This window comes from Corythoichthys intestinalis, chromosome 3, assembly GCF_030265065.1.
Source record: "Corythoichthys intestinalis isolate RoL2023-P3 chromosome 3, ASM3026506v1, whole genome shotgun sequence".
Classification (NCBI taxonomy): domain Eukaryota; kingdom Metazoa; phylum Chordata; class Actinopteri; order Syngnathiformes; family Syngnathidae; genus Corythoichthys; species Corythoichthys intestinalis.
Window position 1 is genome coordinate 63,450,435 of NC_080397.1, and position 22,653 is coordinate 63,473,087.

A 22,653-nucleotide genomic window follows, 5' to 3' on the forward strand; every position below is an offset into this window, starting at 1 on the left:
GTGTAGCGGCTGCAAATACTATATCGTGTCTGTGTTGTGTACAATGAAGGGTAGGAATGTGACAATATCTCGATACAGCGATATATTGCGATATTTTTCAACCCAATGGGTTATCGATATGCTCCCGCCAAGAATCGATACTTTTTTTTAACATATTGGCCATACAATGGAGTATGGATGCTGTAAACTGCTCAATGTTTGTTGAGCAATTCCTTGGCGGTCCACTAGGGGCGCTCGGGAGTGGCGGTGAGGGTAAAGTGCGCACAAGTTGTCTAGAGAAGAAGAGAGGGAGCTCCAAGTGGGTTGAAAAAATAAAAAAGCTCCGTGAGAACGGTGGAGGAAAAAATGAGAAAAATATTGCTACAAATCACACATGGGGACACACTTTAGATTTTACACCAACAAGAAAGGAAGTAAGGTGAACAATGACTTTGCTGTATGCAAGAATTGTCTAAGAAAAATAAATTTCACTAGGAGCTGGTGACGTAGTGGACACTGGAGTTCGTGAGCTTCGCTTTCATCACTGGAGGTAAGAAAGTTTTGCAATGTAATTGACTTTTTAATTTACATGTGTTATTTTGATGACATTTGGTGTTGAATGATATAAAATAAACCAGGACCCTAAACTGGTTAAAATGAATATCGAATAAGACCACATGAATTTACCGATTTATTTGAGAACCAATTTCAATCTAGTTTACTACACAAACTGTTATTACTGTCATTTTGATACAATAAGCTATAAAATGGTTTGAACAGGTTCCAAGATATATAAAGTGATGTGCATAATTAATGTAGCCTACACATTAAAAATAGGTAATCATTGATGTAGCCTACATCTTAAAAATAGGCAATTATTGAATTTTTAATTTCTATACATTCAATTCATATTTTTTTTAATTCAATACTTCCAACACAAAAAAAATAATCAGGATTTCAACTCAAACGCTATGAAGTAGCTAATATTTTTTGTTTTATTTTGTTGTTTTTAAGGTGAGGAAGACTGTGACTGAGCAAGTCTGACATCTTAAATGCTGAAGCAGATAGCGGAAGTGCTCAAACCAAGCAACAAAGGTCATATACGAAGAAAAGACCCACCAATTTTATCATTGCCCCACTCCAAGTTCAACTGCTGACACCTACGGCACTTTTTATTTATTTATTTTTTTAAAGATTTAAAACTTTAAAGAAATTAAGGGTGCCATTCATCATGATCTCTCTAAGCGATATCAGTGGTCGTGGTTGGTTTCCTCTATATGTGCAATGGCACAATTTGCAGTAGATTTATATTTTACAGCAATGTTGCACAGAAAAGGTGTCACTGTTTAATAAATGACTTAAACAGTATTTTTTCTATTTTTTAATATCTTTTTTTTTTCTTTTTTCGTTTCAACAGTTGTATCGTAGAATGTCATGTATCCAATTTCTGACCAATATATCGATAATCGCTGTATCGTGATATAATCGTTATCGTGAGCCTTGTATCGTGAATCGTATCGTATCGTGAGGTGCCCTGAGGTTCCCACTCCTAATGAAGGGTGTTAACAAAAAGATCAATTCATGTTAGTTTTCCCAATGATGCTCCCGTCAATAGTTAGTATTGATGTGGAAGACATGTAAAAGGTTAAGATGAGTAAAAGCATGGCCAAAATGAATGCATGCATCCACTCTACTCACTTGCCACTGTCTCTTAACTAGTGACGGGATCTGTCGTTCACTTGAGTAAACGAATCCATTCCGGTTCGTTCAGTAAAAAGATTCATTCAAACAAATCGTTCAACGAATCGTTCGCCCCCCTCATCTCCCTCCCCGCCCAAACGAATCATTCGGTTACTGAACGGGAAGTGACGTTGCCGAACGAATCACCAAAGAACGCTTCGCAGTATAATTGAACGGCAAGTGACATTGCTTGGTCCCTCCCTCTCTTGCACACAGGCACCGCTCGTCGTAGTTTCAGAAATGAGTGACAGGCAGTATCATTCTGCTTTTACAGACAGCCTCGTCTCCCTCCCTCCCGCTGCTGCAAAAGCGAGGGAGAACTTCCGCGTCGTCTGTCCTAGTTCTATGGGCTCAAAGTCATGGCTCGTGCTTGCATTTCGATTTAGGATAGGCCTGTCGCGATAACAAATATTAGTGGGCGATAAATTATCTCATAAATTATTGCGATATGCGATATTATTGCGCCCCCCCCGCCCACCCACCCAATTTTTTTTTTTGCGTTTATTTATTTATTGTCATCATCATCGGTATCATTGACAGTTGAAAGATGTGATATGAGAAACCTGAAAAAAACGAAGAAAAGACCAGGGCTGATGAGAGAAACATATGCTTATCAAGTCCTGTCCCCTTTTAACCGATTTACAATAACACAGTGAGAATACAGTGAATATTAATTGATCAAGTACACCCATTTAAACGCATTAAATGTTTACTTTTAAATGAAAAAATACCTTTTAAGAAATCACAACTAAAAACAATAGACCATGCCTCTTTCAAGTAAAAGACAACAATATTAATACCGCACAGAAACACATAATAAATGTGTTTAAAAAAAAATAAAAATAAAATTGCACTCAATAACTGAAGCATTTAGGCATATAGGTATAAAGTTGCAGTCACAGTAATTGCACTTCAACAACAACAGATAAAAATAGACTAATTAAGTAGCAGTAACAAAAATTTGGCTCCCAAAGGTATCAAATATCATTTAACAGAGGTAAAACTGTCTCATTTCTTCAGCAATGTAGCGGACTTCACTTTCCGTGAGGGAACGCTATTTTGCGCGGTGTCGTCTGCATTTCTCACATCAAGCGAATACCTCTAATTGTCAATTAACGTGACGAGGAGGCTCCGCTTGTTGCGATGCAGTTTTCTTACTAAGCAGTGAAAACTGGAGAGGATGATAGTGTTTCAAATGAGCATGTAGATTTATTCTGTTGTTCTTTGTTGAAACAACCTCCAGAAACATTTTGCAGACTGGTTCGTCCTCTTCCTCATTCCTCTCGCTCATTGCTGTGCGCCGACAGTGGACTCGGCCCTGCCTCCATCCATTAAATGACGGTCACTCAAACTCAAATTTATAAAACGAACATACCCAGAAGTCAATAAAACAGAGTGGCACAAGGAAGCTTAACTTTAAACAGCGCTGTCAAGCACGTCTCCCACACATCTGCCGCAAGCGCGTGCGTCAAGCGCGCGCGCACGTGCACGCGAGGCGATAAATCGCAGCAGGAAAATTACTGTCTTCATTTTTATATACCACGCGATAAATGGAATTATTGCATATTGCGACAGGCTTAATTTAGGACACGGTTAAACATTTTCCTTTTGTGGGGGGAGTGGGGGTTTGGGGTCGGGGGCGCACGGACTTTCTTTAGCATGTTCTTGATCACATATATAATGCTGCTGCTACCAGCCAACGCAGCACGCTTGCTGTCACGAAAATAAAAATTAAATCGAAAGTTTAATTTCTAAATATGGAACGACCAACACATCATATTTACCTCTCGCTCTGTTGTATTTTTGTTTTTATGCTCATCACTATTATTTTAGGTCACTATTGTTAAAACTGAAGTGTAAATAGCTAGTTGTCAAATGTGCTGCTCTGAAATAAAAACAATACTACATTTTGATATTCGACAGTTTAATTGCAAATCAGTATGAAGATGATCGTATTGAATTTTTGCACTGGTATTAACAAATAAAATAATCCGGTCAGCTCCCCTGTCGCCCCCTCATCTGAGATCGTCAAATGCTGACGAGAAATAATTGTTTGCTCTTTACGATGTCGCCTTTCTACTCTCATTAGTCTGTTAAGAAAATTGTAGACATATTGCGACATCTCCCGTGTCCGCGTGCGTTGTTTTTGTGTAGCACATGATGGACGGATGGACATAATTTGTCAAATCAACCAACACCCGACACGCTCTGACACGAAAAAATAAATAAATAAAACAGTCGGAAAAAATTGACATGTATATACAGTTTCATTGCAAATCAGTATTATGGTGATAACACTAAATATTTTTTCTGTGCGCATATGAGGTAAATATCGCTGCCATGAAGCCTCCATATAGAGTCTACCCACGCACCACGTGTTCGCTGTAGGGTTCCGCCCACTTGTCCGTCATTTTGACTCTGTATTTGAATTGTTTTCAATTGATGGCGCAATTTAAAATGCATTTCATGGAGGACCCGGTGCTTTCTGATGCCGCAAACTCACTGGATCTGTTGCATAAAAGGCGTTATTGTTAGGGCCTCCGTCCCTCCTTCCTGAGCCCTGCCTCAGGTGAGGGGAGTTGGGCTGATTACAGGTCAGACGGGTGGAGCGGCCACAGCTGAGAGCGGTTAACATCAGCCAGCTTTAAAAGCCCAGCAGACGCACCACCACGTCGCCCGATCAACTCGTCTGGTTCCACCGTCAGTTGTTTCTCGCATTACTTTCATACGCTCTCTGATCACCGGCTCACGACTTGTTTTTTCTCTCGCCCCAGGACCTGTTCTCTGCGCGCCCCTTGTCGGATTCCACGCCTGCCTCCTTCCGAGCTCCCTCGCCTTCACGCCGGCTCAGCCACCCCGAACAGAGCAAGCTACAACAACACTTTTTCCTTGGTGTCGCTAATAAACCATTGCTCATCACAAGTCCTGTTTGTCTGCATTGGGATCCCTTCCTGCTCACGCACATCCTAACAGTTTGATCGGGCCAAAACATGGATCCCGCAGACAACCTCGCCCGCTTGCCTACGTCACTCCTCGATCATCACCAGGCCATAGAAGTGCTCTTCCATAAGGTAACTGACGTCTCCCAGACAATCCAGGCCATCCAGGCACAGCTCACATCGCTTTCTCACTCGCATACGGCCCCGTTACCCCCCGGCCACCCCGCTGCCGTTTCGAGCCTCGCGCCCACTGCTAACCCGGCGTCATCGGCTTCGGGCCGAGAGCCCCACGTTCCCGCACCGGCTCCGTATGGTGGCGACCTCGGAGCATGCCGGACATTTCTAGTGCAGTGTAGCCTGGTATTCGAACAACAGCCATCCACTTACCGGAATGACAGAGCGAGGATAGCATATTTGATTAGCTGTCTTCGCGGCACCGCATTGGAGTGGGCTTCTTCAGTGTGGCAGCAAGATTCCCCCTTGTGCTATTCGTACGCCAGGTTCACCGAAGAAATGAAGAAGATCTTCGATCACCCCGTTCGGGGAAAGGAAGCCGCTAAACGGCTCATGTCAGTGCGCCAGGGAGCCCGCAGCGTTGCAGAATTCGCCATAGAATTCCGAACACTGGCGACGGAGAGCCGATTTAACGACGAGGCGCTACAGGAAGTATTCACCCGTGCGCTAAACGAATCCCTCAAGGATGAACTGGCCACAAGGGAAGCTTCTTCGCTGGATCACGTGATCGCCCTTTCGATCCAGCTGGACAATCGGCTGCGGGAACGAAGGAGACAGCGCCGAGAGCAGCAGGCCGCTCCACCCGCCCGTGTCTCTCTCCCCCGGCCGCTTCCGCCTCCCTTCCCGGCACCAAGCGCTGCGTGTGTGCCCACGGGCGCGCCCCCTGTCGACGACCCGGAGCCCATGCAACTGGGTCGGGCACGATTAACGCCAGGAGAACGGGAGCGAAGATTCAGAAGCAAATTGTGCATTTACTGCGGGACAGGGGGACATTTCCTTTGTGACTGCCCCGTACGCCCGGGAAGTTCTGGCTCGCCAGTAAAAGAGGGACTGCTTGTGAGCCATATGAGCAACATCCCCTCTTGCCGCCTCCAACTCCCAGTTACCCTCTCCAGGAAGGGCCAGTCGCGCGCCGTCACTGCTTTGGTGGACTGTGGCTCTGATGAAAATTTCATTGACCGAGAACTGGCTAATCAGTTGGGGCTCGCCATGCATGTTCTCTCGACACCTATGCAGACCACGGCGTTGGACGGCCAAATCTTGTTCCGGGTGACCCATCAGACCGAAGCCCTTGACATCCTCGTATCAGGTAATCATAGAGAGGTGAGCCCCTTCCTCGTTTTCAGGAGCCCTCGCTCCCCCCTTGTCCTTGGGCTGCCTTGGTTGAAGAAACATAATCCCACCATTGACTGGTCCCACCCCAAGATAACCGCCTGGAGCTCATATTGCCATGCACACTGTCTTCAGTCTTCATTGATGCCGTCCTGCCCTGTCCCAGAAGCGGAGCCACCCGACCTCTCCAAGGTCCCGGAGTGCTATCGTGATCTTGGGCAAGTGTTCAGTAAGGAACGCGCGGCTTCGCTCCCTCCACATCGCCCGTATGACTGTGCTATCGACCTCCTACCAGGAGCAGCCCTCCCCAGGGGGCGCCTGTTTTCCATCTCTCAACCTGAGAGGGAGGCGATGGAACAGTATGTTAGAGAATCCTTGGCAACGGGCATTATACGGCCGTCCTCTTCCCCGGTGGGCGCGGGGTTCTTCTTCGTGCCGAAAAAAGATGGCGGCTTACGCCCGTGCATTGATTATCGATCCCTGAATGATATCACCGTAAAGAACAAGTATCCGCTCCCGCTCCTCGAGTCTGCATTCACCCCCATCCAGGATGCCACCATTTTCTCCAAACTTGATCTCCGCAACGCCTACCATCTCGTCCGTATCCGTGAGGGAGATGAGTGGAAGACTGCATTCAACACGCCCCTGGGTCACTATGAGTACCTCGTTATGCCATTCGGTCTCACAAACGCCCCTGCCGTCTTCCAAAACCTCGTTAACGATGTCCTCGGGAACCTGATCAACCGGTTCGTGGTGGTCTACCTTGACGACATCCTGGTCTACTCCCGCACCCTCGCCGAACACAAGGAACATGTCCGCCAAGTGCTCCAGCGGTTACTGGAGAACAAGCTCTTTGTGAAGGCAGAAAAATGCGAGTTCCACGTCCCCGAGACTACCTTTCTTGGCTACATCATCGGCAAAGGCCACTTACGAATGGACCCAGCTAAGCTCTCAGCGGTCCTGGATTGGCCTCTTCCCACAGACCGAAAACAGCTCCAGCGCTTCTTGGGCTTTGCGAATTACTACCGCCGGTTCATCCGCAACTACAGTCGGATTGCTGCTCCTCTCACGGCCCTCACCTCCACAGCCACGCCCTTTCGCTGGTCTGATGCTGCCAGCGTAGCCTTCCGCGACCTCAAAGCCCGTTTCACCACTGCTCCTGTGTTACTCAATCCCGACCCGGCACGTCAATTCATTGTTGAAGTCGACGCCTCCGAGGTTGGGGTGGGTGCTGTGTTGTCCCAACGCGGGGCCGACGACAAAGTGCACCCCTGCGCCTATTTTTCCCGCAGGTTGTCCCCAGCCGAACGTAACTACAGCATCGGTGATAGAGAGCTCCTCGCTGTGAAGCTGGCCCTGGAGGAGTGGCGCCACCACCTGGAGGGAGCATCCGTACCATTCCTTGTGCTCACCGATCACAAAAACCTTGAATACCTCAAGTCCGCCAAACGTCTCAATCCACGTCAAGCACGGTGGGCCATGTACTTTTGCCGGTTCAATTTTAATCTGTCCTACATTCCAGGCTCCAAGAATGCAAAACCAGACGCCCTGTCCCGGCAGTTCCAGAAAAGCCAGTCCCAGGAGGAACCCTCGACCATCCTCCCGCCAACCTGCTTCCTTGCCGCCATGGAGTGGGAGATTGAGGGGAAGGTGAAAGAGTCACTCAAGGACCACCCCGACCCTCGTGTGGGGCCACAACCAACCCTCTTTGTTCCTCCAGACCTTCGAGCCCAGGTACTGGAGTGGGCCCATTCTTCTCGTTTGTTTTGCCACCCCGGCATTAGGAGGACGTTGGCGGTGCTGAGACAGCGTTTTTGGTGGCCGACCCTTGTGACGGACACCCGCTCATTCGTCCTTGCATGCACTGTCTGCGCACGCAGCAAGACGACCACCAGGCCCAGTGCTGGACTACTACACCCACTACCAATTCCGAGCAGACCATGGTCACATATCGCCCTGGACTTCGTCACCGGTCTCCCGCCGTCTAAAGGCAACACAGCAATCCTCACGATAGTTGATAGGTTTTCCAAGGCAGCCCACTTCGTTCCTCTCCGTAAGCTTCCCACCGCCTCGGAGACAGCTGATCTGCTCACACAGCACGTTTTCCGCCTGCATGGTATCCCAGCAGATATCGTCTCAGACCGGGGGCCACAATTCACCTCTCAGGTGTGGAAGGCTTTCTGCACAACCTTGGGCATCTCGGTGAGTCTCTCCTCCGGCTATCATCCGCAGACAAACGGGCAATGCGAGCGTACTAACCAACAGATGGAAGCCGCCCTTCGATGCACCACGCAGGCCCATCCTGCCTCCTGGAGCGACTATCTAATGTGGATTGAATACGCTCACAACTCCCTCCCCAACGCCTCTTCCGGTATGTCCCCGTTCCTATGCTCCCTTGGTTACCAGCCGCCGTTATTCCCCTCGCAGGAACAGGACATCGCTGTCCCCTCGGTCCAGGCCCATGTCAACCGGTGCTCTCGGGTCTGGAACCAGGCTCGCACGGCACTCCAACGGGCCTCGCAATCATCGTCTGCCCAGTCCAACCGTCGTCGCACGCCGGCGCCTGTTTACGCTGTGGGCCAGAAGGTTTGGCTGTCGTCCAGGTTTCTGCCGGTGAAGAACGGTTCAGCTAAACTTACCCCCCGGTTTGTGGGCCCTTACGAGGTCATCAAGGTGGTCAACCCCGTGGCCGTCCGTCTCAGGCTTCCTCAGCATTTCCGTGTCCATCCCACGTTCCATGTCTCCCAGGTCAAACCGGTTTCCTCGTGTCCCTTGTCCCCCCCTGTTCCGCCCCCTCCTCCACCTCTGTCTGTCGATGGAGGCCCTGCGTACAGGGTGCGTCGCCTGTTGGACGTCCGACGCCGAGGCAGGGGGCTTCAGTACCTTGTGGACTGGGAGGGCTATGGTCCCGAGGAGCGCTCCTGGGTTCCGTCCCGGTGGGTGCTGTCTCAGGCTCTCATCCGGGATTTCCACCGCGCCCATCCCGATGCTCTCCGTCGGACGCCAGGTGGCGCCCGTGGGAGGGGGGGTCCTGTTAGGGCCTCCGTCCCTCCTTCCTGAGCCCTGCCTCAGGTGAGGGGAGTTGGGCTGATTACAGGTCAGACGGGTGGAGCGGCCACAGCTGAGAGCGGTTAACATCAGCCAGCTTTAAAAGCCCAGCAGACGCACCACCACGTCGCCCGATCAACTCGTCTGGTTCCACCGTCAGTTGTTTCTCGCATTACTTTCATACGCTCTCTGATCACCGGCTCACGACTTGTTTTTTCTCTCGCCCCAGGACCTGTTCTCTGCGCGCCCCTTGTCGGATTCCACGCCTGCCTCCTTCCGAGCTCCCTCGCCTTCACGCCGGCTCAGCCACCCCGAACAGAGCAAGCTACAACAACACTTTTTCCTTGGTGTCGCTAATAAACCATTGCTCATCACAAGTCCTGTTTGTCTGCATTGGGATCCCTTCCTGCTCACGCACATCCTAACAGTTATGAGGAAAAGCTTCGTTCTATACAGTCGCCAGATCCATATTTGATGCCCAAATCGATGTTTTTCGACCCACTGTCTTCGCCCTGTCTGCCTGACATCTGCTACGCTGATATTTAAAATGATCTTGTCCACACAAAATCAGCCTATTCTCACGAAAAACTTCAAGAGCTTGGACGCTTATAAATACTTCGTTGCTGGTTGGGTGAAACAGGTCCTCGTTTGGCAGGAATCTATCTTGTGCTTGGAAAGGTGAGTTACGAAATTTTCAATTCGAATTCTTTTGTTATTGCTAACATCCACTGTCAAGTCTAATGTATTTCATGTCGTTTGTCAATGGAGTTAAGGCTTTTAATGTTTATATGGTTTAGCGATAGCACGCACTACATACATACGTGTATGTTGTCGGCGATTAGCCTAGCAATGATCTTAATTGTGGTTATTTGTCAGCCCCGTAGACGAGGCCAGTTTCCCTCACTTGGTACCAGCTAAATATTATTCAAAAAATAACGATGGTGGAAGAAAGGGAAGTCACAAACATCTTGAATTTGAAACTATGTCGTACTACGTCGTATGTTGTCGGCGATTAGCCTAGCAATGATCTTAATTGTGGTTATTTGTCAGCCCCGTAGACGAGGCCAGTTTCTTTTACTTGGTACCAGCTAAATATTATTCAAAAAATAACGATGGTGGAAGATAGGGAAGTCACAAACATCTTGAATTTGAAACTATGTCGTACTACGTCGTATGTTGTCGGCGATTAGCCTAGCAATGATCTTAATTGTGGTTGTCAGGCCAAAACCCTCTAAATATATATTAAATGCATCTTACCGGATATAAAATGACTACTACATAGTCTGTGGTGATTTTTTGGTGTCCAATTTTCACGTCGAATTGCAGCCGTCCATTTCGCTCTTCTATTTGGATCCCTCGGAATACGGTAAAATTTCAAGTCTCTCCTTCCATCTTCTCTGTTAGTGCAACCAACAGCCACACACGCCTTCACCATTTTGATTATTAATGTTAAGGAGCAGAAAAACACGCCGTAAATAGGAGAAATGTACGTAGCCGTAATAGGTTAACACTATGTTTTGACGGACAAGTGGGCGGAACCCTACGCGAACACGTGGTACGTGGGTAGACTCTATAGTGACAGTTCTCTGTCCCCTTCACTGCCGTGAGTGCCGTCACGCGACCGCAGCTCACTTTTGCTTGCCTCGTAGCTACCCGTGTTTTTTTTTTTTTTTTTTTTTTGCTACCCGTGTTTTAACTACTGTAAATTTGATAGTATGTTGTCAGTCATAGGTATTCCCGAGTCTGTTGAGAAAAGTAGTACACTAAACCATGCTCGCTAGATTTGTGTGGTGTTTTGTCTCTTTGAGCAGCATTTGATAGGCTCCACATTAACAAATATGTGACAAAGTCATTTCCTTCCATTTTTTGACTCGTTCACCGCATTACTGGAAAGTCAAGTTACCAGCAAGCTAGGTCAGGAACCGGAGGACCGAGTCACTGAACGGGAAGTGACATACAGTGCCTTGCAAAAGTATTCGGCCCCATTGAATCTTGCAACCTTTCGCCACATTTCAGGCTTCAAACATAAAGATATGAAATTTAATTTTTTTGTCAAGAATCAACAACAAGTGGGACACAATCGTGAAGTGGAACAACATTTATTGGATAATTTCAACTTTTTTAACAAATAAAAAACTGAAAAGTGGGGCGTGCAATATTATTCGGCCCCTTTACTTTCAGTGCAGCAAACTCACTCCAGAAGTTCAGTGAGGATCTCTGAATGATCCAATGGTGTCCTAAATGACCAATGATGATAAATAGAATCCTACTGTGTGTAATCAAGTCTCCGTATAAATGCACCTGCTCTGTGACAGTCTCAGGGTTCTGTTTAAAGACCAGAGAGCATTATGAAAACCAAGGAACACACCAGGCAGGTCCGAGATACTGTTGTGGAGAAGTTTAAAGCCGGATTTGGATACAAAATGATTTCCCAAGCTTTAAACATCTCAAGGAGCACTGTGCAAGCCATCATATTGAAATGGAAGGAGCATCAGACCACTGCAAATCTACCAAGACCCGGCCGTCCTTCCAAACTTTCTTCTCAAACAAGGAGAAAACTGATCAGAGATGCAGCCAAGAGGCCCATGATCACTCTGGATGAACTGCAGAGATCTACAGCTGAGATGGGAGAGTCTGTCCATAGGACAACAATCAGTCGTACACTGCACAAATCTGGCCTTTATGGAAGAGTGGCAAGAAGAAAGCCATTTCTCAAAGATATCCATAAAAAGTCTAATTTAAAGTTTGCCATATTGCGACACCAAACATGTGGAAGAAGGTGCTCTGGTCAGATGAAACCAAAATTGAACTTTTTGGCCACAATGCAAAACGATATGTTTGGCGTAAAAGCAACACAGCTCATCACCCTGAACACACCATCCCCACTGTCAAACATGGTGGTGGCAGCATCATGGTTTGGGCCTGCTTTTCTTCAGCAGGGACAGGGAAGATGGTTAGAATTGACGGGAAGATGGATGCAGCCAAATACAGGAACATTCTGGAAGAAAACCTGTTGGTATCTGCACAAGACCTGAGACTGGGACGGAGATTTATCTTCCAACAGGACAATGATCCAAAACATAAAGCCAAATCTACAATGGAATGGTTCAAAAATAAACGTATCCAGGTGTTAGAATGGCCAAGTCAAAGTCCAGACCTGAATCCAATCGAGAATCTGTGGAAAGAGCTGAAAACTGCTGTTCACAAACACTCTCCATCCAACCTCACTGAGCTCGAGCTGTTTTGCAAGGAAGAATGGGCAAGAATGTCAGTCTCTCGATGTGCAAAACTGATAGAAACATACCCCAAGCGACTTACAGCTGTAATTGGAGCAAAAGGTGGCGCTACAAAGTATTAACGCAAGGGGGCCGAATAATATTGCACGCCCCACTTTTCAGTTTTTTATTTGTTAAAAAAGTTAAAATTATCCAATAAATTTTGTTCCACTTCACGATTGTGTCCCACTTGTTGTTGATTCTTGACAAAAAATTAAAATTTTATATCTTTATGTTTGAAGCCTGAAATGTGGCGAAAAGTTGCAACGTTCAAGGGGGCCGAAAACTTTTGCACGGCACTGTAACTCAGTCTTGCCCCCTTGCGTGCACGCTGGCTGCTTATTGGCTACACGTGGAAGTGAGTGACAGACGCCCTGATTCTGTTTCCGCTCCCTCCCCTGCCCGCGATGAGGCTGGCGTCTGATTGGTCGCGTGCGATGTCAGAAGACGCTGCCGCTTGCTCAACGCCCTCCCACGCAGCGAACAAGCCCTAACTTCATAGAACGAATCAGTGCAGATGGTGATTAGTTCAGTCTCGTTTACCCAAACAATTCGTTCAAAAAGACCGAATCGTTCGTGACCGATACAACACTACTATTAACTCTATATATGCGTAGAACGGCGCCATTGTAGTCTGTTTGCGGCAATGCATGAGTGGGTCGCTCCGTGCATGGGTTAAATATTTTAACATGATTAATTAAAAAATGTAATTACTGCCCGTCAACGCGACAAATTTGACAGCTCTAGTGGTGCCTTATGTTTGTTCAACATGTGTGCTTTATGTTAAAAGGACACAATTGCTAAATGCTGAAGGAAAGCAATATTATCAGGTGCAAATTCTTTCCATAATTTTTTTTATGTCAGTTCAACACCCCATTTTTTTCAGTGTACATCCTTGTAATCACATTTCCCAATTGGAATGAATGGAAATGAGTATCTGGAACTTTCTGGAATCTCTCACATTTCTGCGTAAGATCACCATAAAATGTGATCTGATCACTGGGAAAATCACACAGATGAAAAAACAGTGTCTGCTTAAGCTAAAACCACCCAAACATTTATAGGTTTTCATATTTTAATGAAGATAGCATACAAACAATGTCACAAGGGGGAAAAATAAGTACCCGTAATTTTCGCACTATAAGGCGCACCTGACTTTAAGCCGCCACCCAGCAAATTTGACACAAAAACAGCATTTGTTCATTGATAAGCCGCACTGGACTATAAGCCGCGGCTGTCCTTACTGTCTTATGAGATATTTAAACTAGGGCTGTCAAACAATTAAAATTTTGAATCGAGTTAATTACAGCTTAAAAATTAATTGATCGTAATTAATCGCAATTAATCGCAATTCAAACCATCTATAAAATATGCCATATTTTTCTGTAAATTATTGTTGGAATGGAAAGATAAGACACAAGATGGATATATACATTCAACATACGGTACATAAGGACTGTATTTGTTTATTATAACAATAAATCAACAAGATGGCATTAACATTATTAACATTCTGTTAAAGCGATCCATGGATAGAAAGACTTGTAGTTCTTAAAAGAAAAATGTTAGTACAAGTTATAGAAATCTTATATTAAAACCCCTCTTAATGTTTTCGTTTTACTAAAATTTGTAAAATTTTCAATCAAAAAATCAACTAGTAGCCCGCCATTGTTGATGTCAATAATTACTGACACAATGCTCATTGGTGCTGAAGCCTATAAAATCAGTCGCACCCAAGCGCCAGCAGAGGGCGTCAAAACTCCATAAAACACAATTAACAAGTGAGCGTTTCACTGTACTGTCAATTAAATGTGTCTGAGCGGGGCATCTGCGTTAATTGCGTCAAATATTTTAACGTGATTAATTTAAAAAATTAATTGACGCCCGTTAAAGCGATAATTTTGACAGCCCTAATTTAAACCAAAAGATAATAACCAGTAACACTTTATTTGACAGCGGCATCATAAGACCAAATGAACCACCATGAAGCTTTGAAACAATTGGCTGCAAAGCTTTATTGCCTCACTAAGCTTCAGTTTCGCCATCACTGTTCTCTTGGGGGAGACATTTAACCTCTGCTGCCACCTGCTGTCAACACAGTTGTCGTCCAACATGCCTCCTAGCATGTATTGCATCGCTACAGATGTTAATAACAAATCAAAATTCATGTTCTGTGCTAGTTGATTCTTCAGTTACTGTTCTAGTTGTTTCATTCATTGAAAGTTATGGAATTTGGTAACACTTTGTTTGATAGTGGCGTCATAAGACTGTCATAAGACCGTCATAATTATGACATGACACTGCCATGAGCATTAATGAATGCTTCTGACAGATGTCATTTCGTGTCAACCCGGCAAATTATCTCCCGAGAGATCAGAGCTGGACATAAATGCAGTTAGTGACTAAATTTGCTGGATGACACTTAATGACATCTGTCATAAGCATTCATTAATGCCCAGGATAATGTCATGTCATTGTTATGACGGTCTTATGGCAGTCTTATGACGCCGCTGTCAATTAAAGTGTTACCTATTAACCCAAATAAATCAACAAATAAGCCGCACTGGACTATAAACTGCAGGATTCAAAATGAGGGGAAAAAAGTAGCGGCTCATAGTCCAAAAATTACGGTAAGTGAACCCACTGCCCAAGAACACTTAAAGAGCAATTGAAACCAAATTTTACCAAACAATTTAAGTCAGGCGTGCACCCAATCACTGATGCCGTGGTGGTTTAAAGCTGCCCAGCCCACTATAAAACACACACCTGGTAAGAATTGTCTTGATGAGAAGCATTGGCTCGGTCAAAAGAGCTGTTGGAAAACCTGCAATCAAGGATTGTAATTTGTATGAAGCTAAGAAAGGATACAAAACCATCTCTCAAAATGTTCATCAATCGACAGTCAGAGAAGTCATCTACAAATGGAGAGAGTCTGGCACTGTTGCTTCTCTCCCACGGAGTGGCCATCCACCCAAGATGATGCTGAGAGTTCAGCACAGAATACTCAGAGAGGTAAAAAAGAACCCTAGAGTGTCTGTTAAAGACTTACAGAAATCACTGGCAACAGTCCAATATCTCTGTGCACACATCAACTAATATGTGAAACTATGGCCAAGTATGGTGTTGATGGGAGGAATCCACGGAGGAAGCCAATGCTGGCTAAAAAACATTGTTACTTGTTTAATGTTCTCAAAATGGCACTTGGCCACTCCACAGAAGTTATTTTGTGGACTGATGAAACCAAAGTTGAATTGTTTGGGAGTAACACACAACGTCATGTGTGGAGGAAAAATGGATCTCATCCTCACCGTGAAGCACGGTGGAGGGAGCATCACGATTTGGGGCTGTTTTGCTATCTCAGGGCCCGGACAACTTGCAATCATTAATGGAAGAATGAAATCAAAACGTTTGCAGGAAAACCTGAGGCTGTCCGTCAGACAGTTGAAGCTAAAAAGAGGATGGATGCTGCAGCAAGACAATGATCCAAAACACAGAAGTAAATGAACTTCAGAAGAACGAAATACACGTTCTGGAGTGGCCAAGTCAAAGTCCAGACTTGAACCCCATTGAGATCGAATCATGCCAGACACCCAGGAATCTGACTAAACTACAGCAGTTTTGTCGAGAAAAATGGGCCAAGGTTAGTCCTGATCGCTGACCAGACTGATCTGCAGCTACAGGAAGTGTCTGGTTGAAGTTCTTGCTGCCAAAAGAGGTTGCCACAAAATAATAAATGTGATGATTCACTTACTTATTTTCCCCCCTTCTGTCATTGTTTGCATACTATGCTCATTAAAATATGAAAACCTATAAATGTTTGGGTGGGTTCAGTTAGAGCAGACACTGTTTTTTCTTCTGTGTGATTTTGACAAAGATCAGATCACATTTGATGGCGATATTATGCAGAAATGTGCGAAATTCCGAAAGGTTCAGATACTTTTTCATACCACTGTAAGTATCTTATAATGTCATGGAAGTGACACAAAATGAACTAACGATTTTTTACCTCTCCCTAACACCAGGGGGTGCTGCAGCACCCTTCTTCGTGTGCCACGGTCTATCGTTGCAAATGGCAGGCAGTTAAATATTAATTAAAAACAAATAAATAAATAAATGAATTAAAAAAAAAGAAAAGTGTTGGCCATAACCTGTGAGAATTTTTGTATAAAATTTGTTAAAATTTGAATTTAGTTTTTATTAACTTTTTTTTTTAAGAATTGTATTTAATCATTGGAATTACCGTATTTTTCTCACTATAAGGTGCACCTAAAAATTATAATCCAATGCGTCTTATAAATTGATCAATATTGGTTAATTATGGGATGACATTCCTTTTAGGTAGCTCCATCTAGTGGATGCATAACGCAACCCCAACCACTACTACTAATGCGTCTTCATAGACTTCATAATTGTATTGACGGGTCACATCCGTCAGCCACTGCGCAACGCCTTCAAGTAGCGGCCCGTCCTACAGTCTGCTTCAGTTATTCGCAGTCGGTCGCAGTTAGTCAACACATGCAGCGATCCAATGCCGGATTTAGGCTGAAAAAGTACGAAAGGTGTACAGCATACAAACAGGAAGGATTGTCTCAAGAGTGTTTTGTTCAAGGATTCAAGGTAATATACTTTTCTGACCATGCATGCATTTTGAAGCGTTGTGAAAAAAATCAATGGGAGAAATTAACCGCTACGGACTTGAATCATTCTGAGACATATTTACGTAAAATAAATGCTACTGCCCATTTTTTTTGCTCTTTTAACCAAGATTCGAGACTGTTTTACGTCCATATCTATAAAGAATTCAGGGATTTAAGCATTTATTCACAAGAATTTTCACCAGAAAAGCTCTGTTTACATATGGCGGCCGCCACATTGACAAACAGACTAACATCGTATTTCGACATATTTACGTAAAATAAATGCTAACTGCACGTTTTTTTTTGTTTTGTTTTTTTTTGCTGCTTTTAACCAAGAATCAAGACTGTTTTGCGTACATATCTATACAGAATTCAGGGATTTAAGCATTTATAAACAAGAATTTTGACCGGAAAAACTCTGTTTACATCAGGCGGCTGCTAGCTACATTGACTAACAGACGAGCATCGTACTTCAACATATTAACGTAAAATAAATGCTAACTGCACGTTTTTTTTTTTTTTTGCATTTAACCAAGAATCGAGACTGCTTTGCGTACATATAAATACAGAATTCTGGGATTTAAGCATTTATAAACAAGAATTTTAACCGGAAAAACTCTCTTTACATCAGGCGGCTGCTAGCTACATTGACTAACATACGAGCATCGTACTTCGACATATTAACGTAAAATGAATGCTAACTGCACGTTTATTTTTGCGTCCATATCTATAAAGAATTCAGGGATCTAAGCATTTGTTCACAAGAATTTTCAACAAAAAAAGCTCTTTGTCTGTGATTCCACTCGGTCAGCTTTGACGCCAACAATGTAGGCCCCCAATCAATCAGCCCCGCGCACCGTCAATATCATTATGAAGTCTATTTGCGTCTTATAATGCAGTGCACCCTACATATGAAAACAGCTTTAAAATAGGCCGATTATTAAAGCTGTGCCTTATAGTGCGGAATATACGGTATATAAAAAGAATGATAAATAATTTTTTAAAATGATATTAATATGATTGATACCTGGCGTCCACATATGTGGACATCCCATTTTGGGTCATGGAGGGCGCGTGTGTATATCAAATGTTAATATTGTGGTCTGCAAGAGCCAAAATGTAACCTCCACATATGTGGACACCAGATCTTTATAGGGTTAAAATGAATTTTAAAATTTTCTTTAATTACAAAAAAAAAGTCACTTGCCCTATAAAGGGTTAAGTAGAGCAGAGGGCTTCTTCGGCCAACATATTCTAACACAGGTGTGCAAAATACTTCATGACGTCATATGTTGTACTATCATACACAGAGGAAACCGAGTTGAATTGAAAGCTTATGAAACTATTGCATTAGTACATGCTGAGATAAAGGAAAAACAATGTACAACAATATCAGCCACCCAATAAAAGCATTTGAAATAATATTGAATAACACCAGTGTCAGATACATGCAAGTCTGTATGCTAGATTATGAGATGATGTATAAACCTACAGTCATTATGCATAAGCTGGTTATATTTTAGCACATTATCTTTGCTTGCAATGACCTCTGAATGATCCATCCTAAGATGCTTGGGATTTATTAACTGAGGGAAAGACCCTAATCACGCATGGTGCACAAATAAAATGAACAATAAATGAAAAATAGTGATTTATAACCTCATCATGTAGAACTACTGCATCACAAAAAGAAATAGTCAATAAAAAAAGTAATAAAACACATAACTGTCAGTAAAAAGCTGTGAAAAAGCCCTGCAAAATGCATCTTGGGAATTGTCATTGCATTGGCATGTCCTAATATTGCCTGCCTTATTTGTATTGCTTTATCACCCTTGGTGGCTCTATAGTATAACTAGTGTAAAAGGGATTTATTGTTCCGTATATTTAATTACGGACATTTTGGCTAATTTCAGTTTTATTTTGTTGATACGGGACATTATTTTGGCACTTTTTCTATAACTTCGGTTGAAGTTGTTCTCTTATTTTTCACAGAATGTTTATTTGGAAAGTTGTTACATTTATCATGACTAAAACATCTAGTGGGGAAATCACAATACAATTAGTCATAATATGTTAATTTCACAACCACATATATTGGTATCGGTCAGATATCGGTATCTGAGTTTTGGAGCTGGACAACATCGGTATATCGGTTAAAATTCATTATCAGGTCATCACAATACAATTAATCATTATATGTTAAGTCCACGACCGCATATATTGGTATCGTTTTGATATCGGTATCGGATTTTTTAAGTTGGACAACATCAGGATATCGGTTAAAAGTCCTTATTGGGACCTCACAATAAAGTTAGACGTAGTATGTTAAGTCCACGACTGCGTATGAAGGTATCGATTTGATATCGGTATCAAATTTTTAAAGTTGGAAAACATCAGGATATCAGTTAAAATTAATTATCAGGGCATCACAATACAATGAATCATTATATGTTAAGTCCACCACCGCGTATATTGGTATCGGTCTGATATTGGTGTCGAATTTTTAAAATTCGACAACATCGGGATATCGGTTAAAATTAATTATCAGGGCATCACAATACAATTAATCATTATATGTTGAGTCCACGACCGTGTAAATTGGTATCGGTATCAGATTTTTAAAGTTGGACAACATCAGGATTTTGGTTAAAAGTCATTATCAGGACCTCACAATAAAGTTAGCCGTAATATGTTAAGTTCAAGACTGCGTATATAAGTATCGGTTTGATATCGGTATCAAATTTTTGGAGGTGAACAACATTGGGATATCGGTTAAAATTCATTATCGGGGCATCACAATACAAGTAGTCATTATATGTTAAGTCGATGAGCGCATATATTGGTATCGGTTTGATATCGGTATCAGATTTTTGGAGGTGAACAACATTGGGATATCGGTTAAAATTCATTATCAGGGCATAACAATACAATCAGTCATCATATGTTAAGTCCACATAAATTGGTATTGGTTTGCTATGGAAATTGGATTTTTGAATTATCCATAATATGTTAAGCCCACAATCGCATATATCGGTATCAGTTTGATATCGGTTTTAGATTTTTGGAGTTGAACAACGTTGGGATATTGGTTAAAAGTCATTATCCGGGTCTCACAATACAATTAACCATTATATGTTAAGCCCACGATCGCATATATTGCAATCGGTTTGATATCGGTATTGGATTTTTGGAGTTGGACAACATCGAGATATTGGTTAAAATTCATTATCGGGGCATGACAATACAATTAGCCATAATATGTTAAGACCACGACCGCATTTATAGGTATCGGTTTGATATCGGTATCAGATTTTTGGAGTTGAACAGCATCGGGACATCAGTTAAAAGTCATTATCAGGGCATCACACGACAATTAGCCATAATATGTTAAGCTCACGACTGCATATATCTGTATCAATTTGATATCGGTGTATCGGTATCGGATTTTTGGAGTTAAACAACATCGGAATATTGGTTAAAAGTCACTATCCGGGCATCAAAATACATTTAACCATAGTATGTTAAGTCCACGACCGCATATATTGGTATCGGTTTCATATCGATATCGGATTTTTAAAGTTGAACAACATCGGGATATCGGTTAAAAGTCACTATCAGGGCATCACAATACAATTAGCCGTAATATGTGAAGTCCACGCCAGCATTATATAAGTATCGGTTTGATATCGGATTTTTAGAGCTGGGCAACATTGGGATATCGGTTCAAAGTCATGATCAGGGCATCACAATACAATTAGCCATAATATGTTAAGTCCATGACCGTATAGATATTGGTATCAGATTTTTTTAGTTGAACAACATTGGGATATCGATGAACAGCACAGTAATTAGCAGGGCATCACAATACAATTTGCCATAACCGCATATTTCGGTATCAGATTTTCTGAGTTGGACAACATCGGGTTTTCGGTATAAAAGTAATAATAGAACAACTCTACTAGAGATTATGACGAAAACTAATTAGTTCTTGAATAGACTCATGTTGGCAACAAACAGCAAAAAGCCCGATAACAGCAGTGATGTCCAACTCGCTGTATATTATACGATCTTTGCCCCCTAAGGACATGAAATCAACCAAAGCCATGCACACAAGCCCGTACAAGCACCACACTTTAGGAATGTGAACGTTCACCAGCACAACCGCGCCCGTTTACTGCTGCAACACCAAGTTAACCTAATATGACATTTTTCAAATCCCGATTTATTTGCTTCTTAGCAGATACACGGACGTCATAGAAACTTTCCGTTCTGCAATGCGCTTTTTTTCCAATGAAACGACAATAACATTCAGTGTGCACGCTCGTCCAAATGGAAGTAAGTTGAAGGAAAAGCGCTTCATACTCACTAATGACAATCAAGGCAAAAAGGACGACGTTCCCCCAGTTGTACTCCATGGTTTACTTTATTCCATTTGACTGAGGCGCTTCTATGCAGGCGCAACAGACACTCAGCTCTGACGCACGTTTCCGACGCGGGGACCTGCGCTTCTTCCTCTTCAGCGTGCGTGCGCGTGCGCGCGCGCGAACTTGGCTGTCTGTGTGGTAACTTTGACTCAGGTATTTTGTTTGTCTGATGGCTGAATGGGGACATCGGAAGAAGAAGTAAGTTAGGACACAGCCACAACAACGATTCCAAACTCAGAATAAATAGTTAATGTAGTTTCTAATACATATATATTAGGGCTGTCAAAATTATCGCGTTAACGGGCGTTAATTAATTTTTTAAATTAATCACGTTAAAATATTTGGCGCAATTAACGCAGATGCCCTGCTCAGACAGATTTAAATGACAGTACACTGAAACGCTCACTTGTTATGTTTTATGGAGTTTTGCCGCCCTCTGCTGGCGCTTGGGTGCGACTGATTTTATAGGCTTCAGCACACATGAGCATTGTGTATGTAATTATTGACATCAACAATGGCGGGCTACTAGTTTATTTTTTGACTGAAAATTTTACAAAATTTATTTAAAAGAAAACATTAAGAGGTGTTTTGATACAAAATTTCTATAACTTGTACTAACATTAATCTTTTAAGAACTATAAGTCTTTCTATCCATTGATCGATTTAACAGAATGTTAATGCCATCTTGTTGATTTATTGTTATAATAAACAAATACAGTCCTTATGTACCGTACGTTGAATGTATATATCCATCTTGTGTCTTGTCTTTCCATTCCAACAATAATTTACAGAAAAATATGGCATATTTTATAGATGGTTTGAATTGCAATTAATTGCGATTAATTAATTTTTAAGCTGTAATTAACTCGAGTAAAAATTGTAATCGTTTGACAGCCCTAATATATATATATATATATATATATATATATATATATATATTATATTATATGTATATTTTAATCAGATTACTAAAATACAGGGACTGGTGAGCGAGCAAAAAAAAAAAAAAATAGCCCTTGTCTATCGTTTTAAAGTAGGGTGACCAAACGTCCCCCGGACAAGTCCTACTTTCACGTAGTATCCTCGTCGTCCGGGCGGAATTTATAAATTCATAAAAATGTCCCTTTTTTATGATTTTTCACTGGACCAATTTGAAGAGAATCCCTCCGGCCGCTGGGTGGCAGCGCCTGCCTGCGATGACATGGCTCTTAGTCGTAGGGAGGGAAGGAGTAGTTCTTCTTGTTTTTGTTGGCAGTTTACCCCT

General features: G+C 43.0%; 1 protein-coding gene across 2 annotated transcripts in view; it reads right to left on the reverse strand.

The window, feature by feature from the left end:
- itga2.2 (integrin, alpha 2 (CD49B, alpha 2 subunit of VLA-2 receptor), tandem duplicate 2) overlaps positions 1-21,507 on the reverse strand; it is a 65,437-nt gene extending 43,930 nt beyond the window's left edge. For both annotated transcript variants that reach the window (XM_057831260.1, XM_057831258.1), the window contains exon 1: positions 21,332-21,507. In XM_057831260.1, the coding sequence (XP_057687243.1) occupies positions 21,332-21,380 (49 nt within the window). In that variant the 5' untranslated portion in view covers positions 21,381-21,507. The remainder of the gene's footprint in view (positions 1-21,331) is intronic.
- Positions 21,508-22,653: the final 1,146 nt, after the last annotated feature.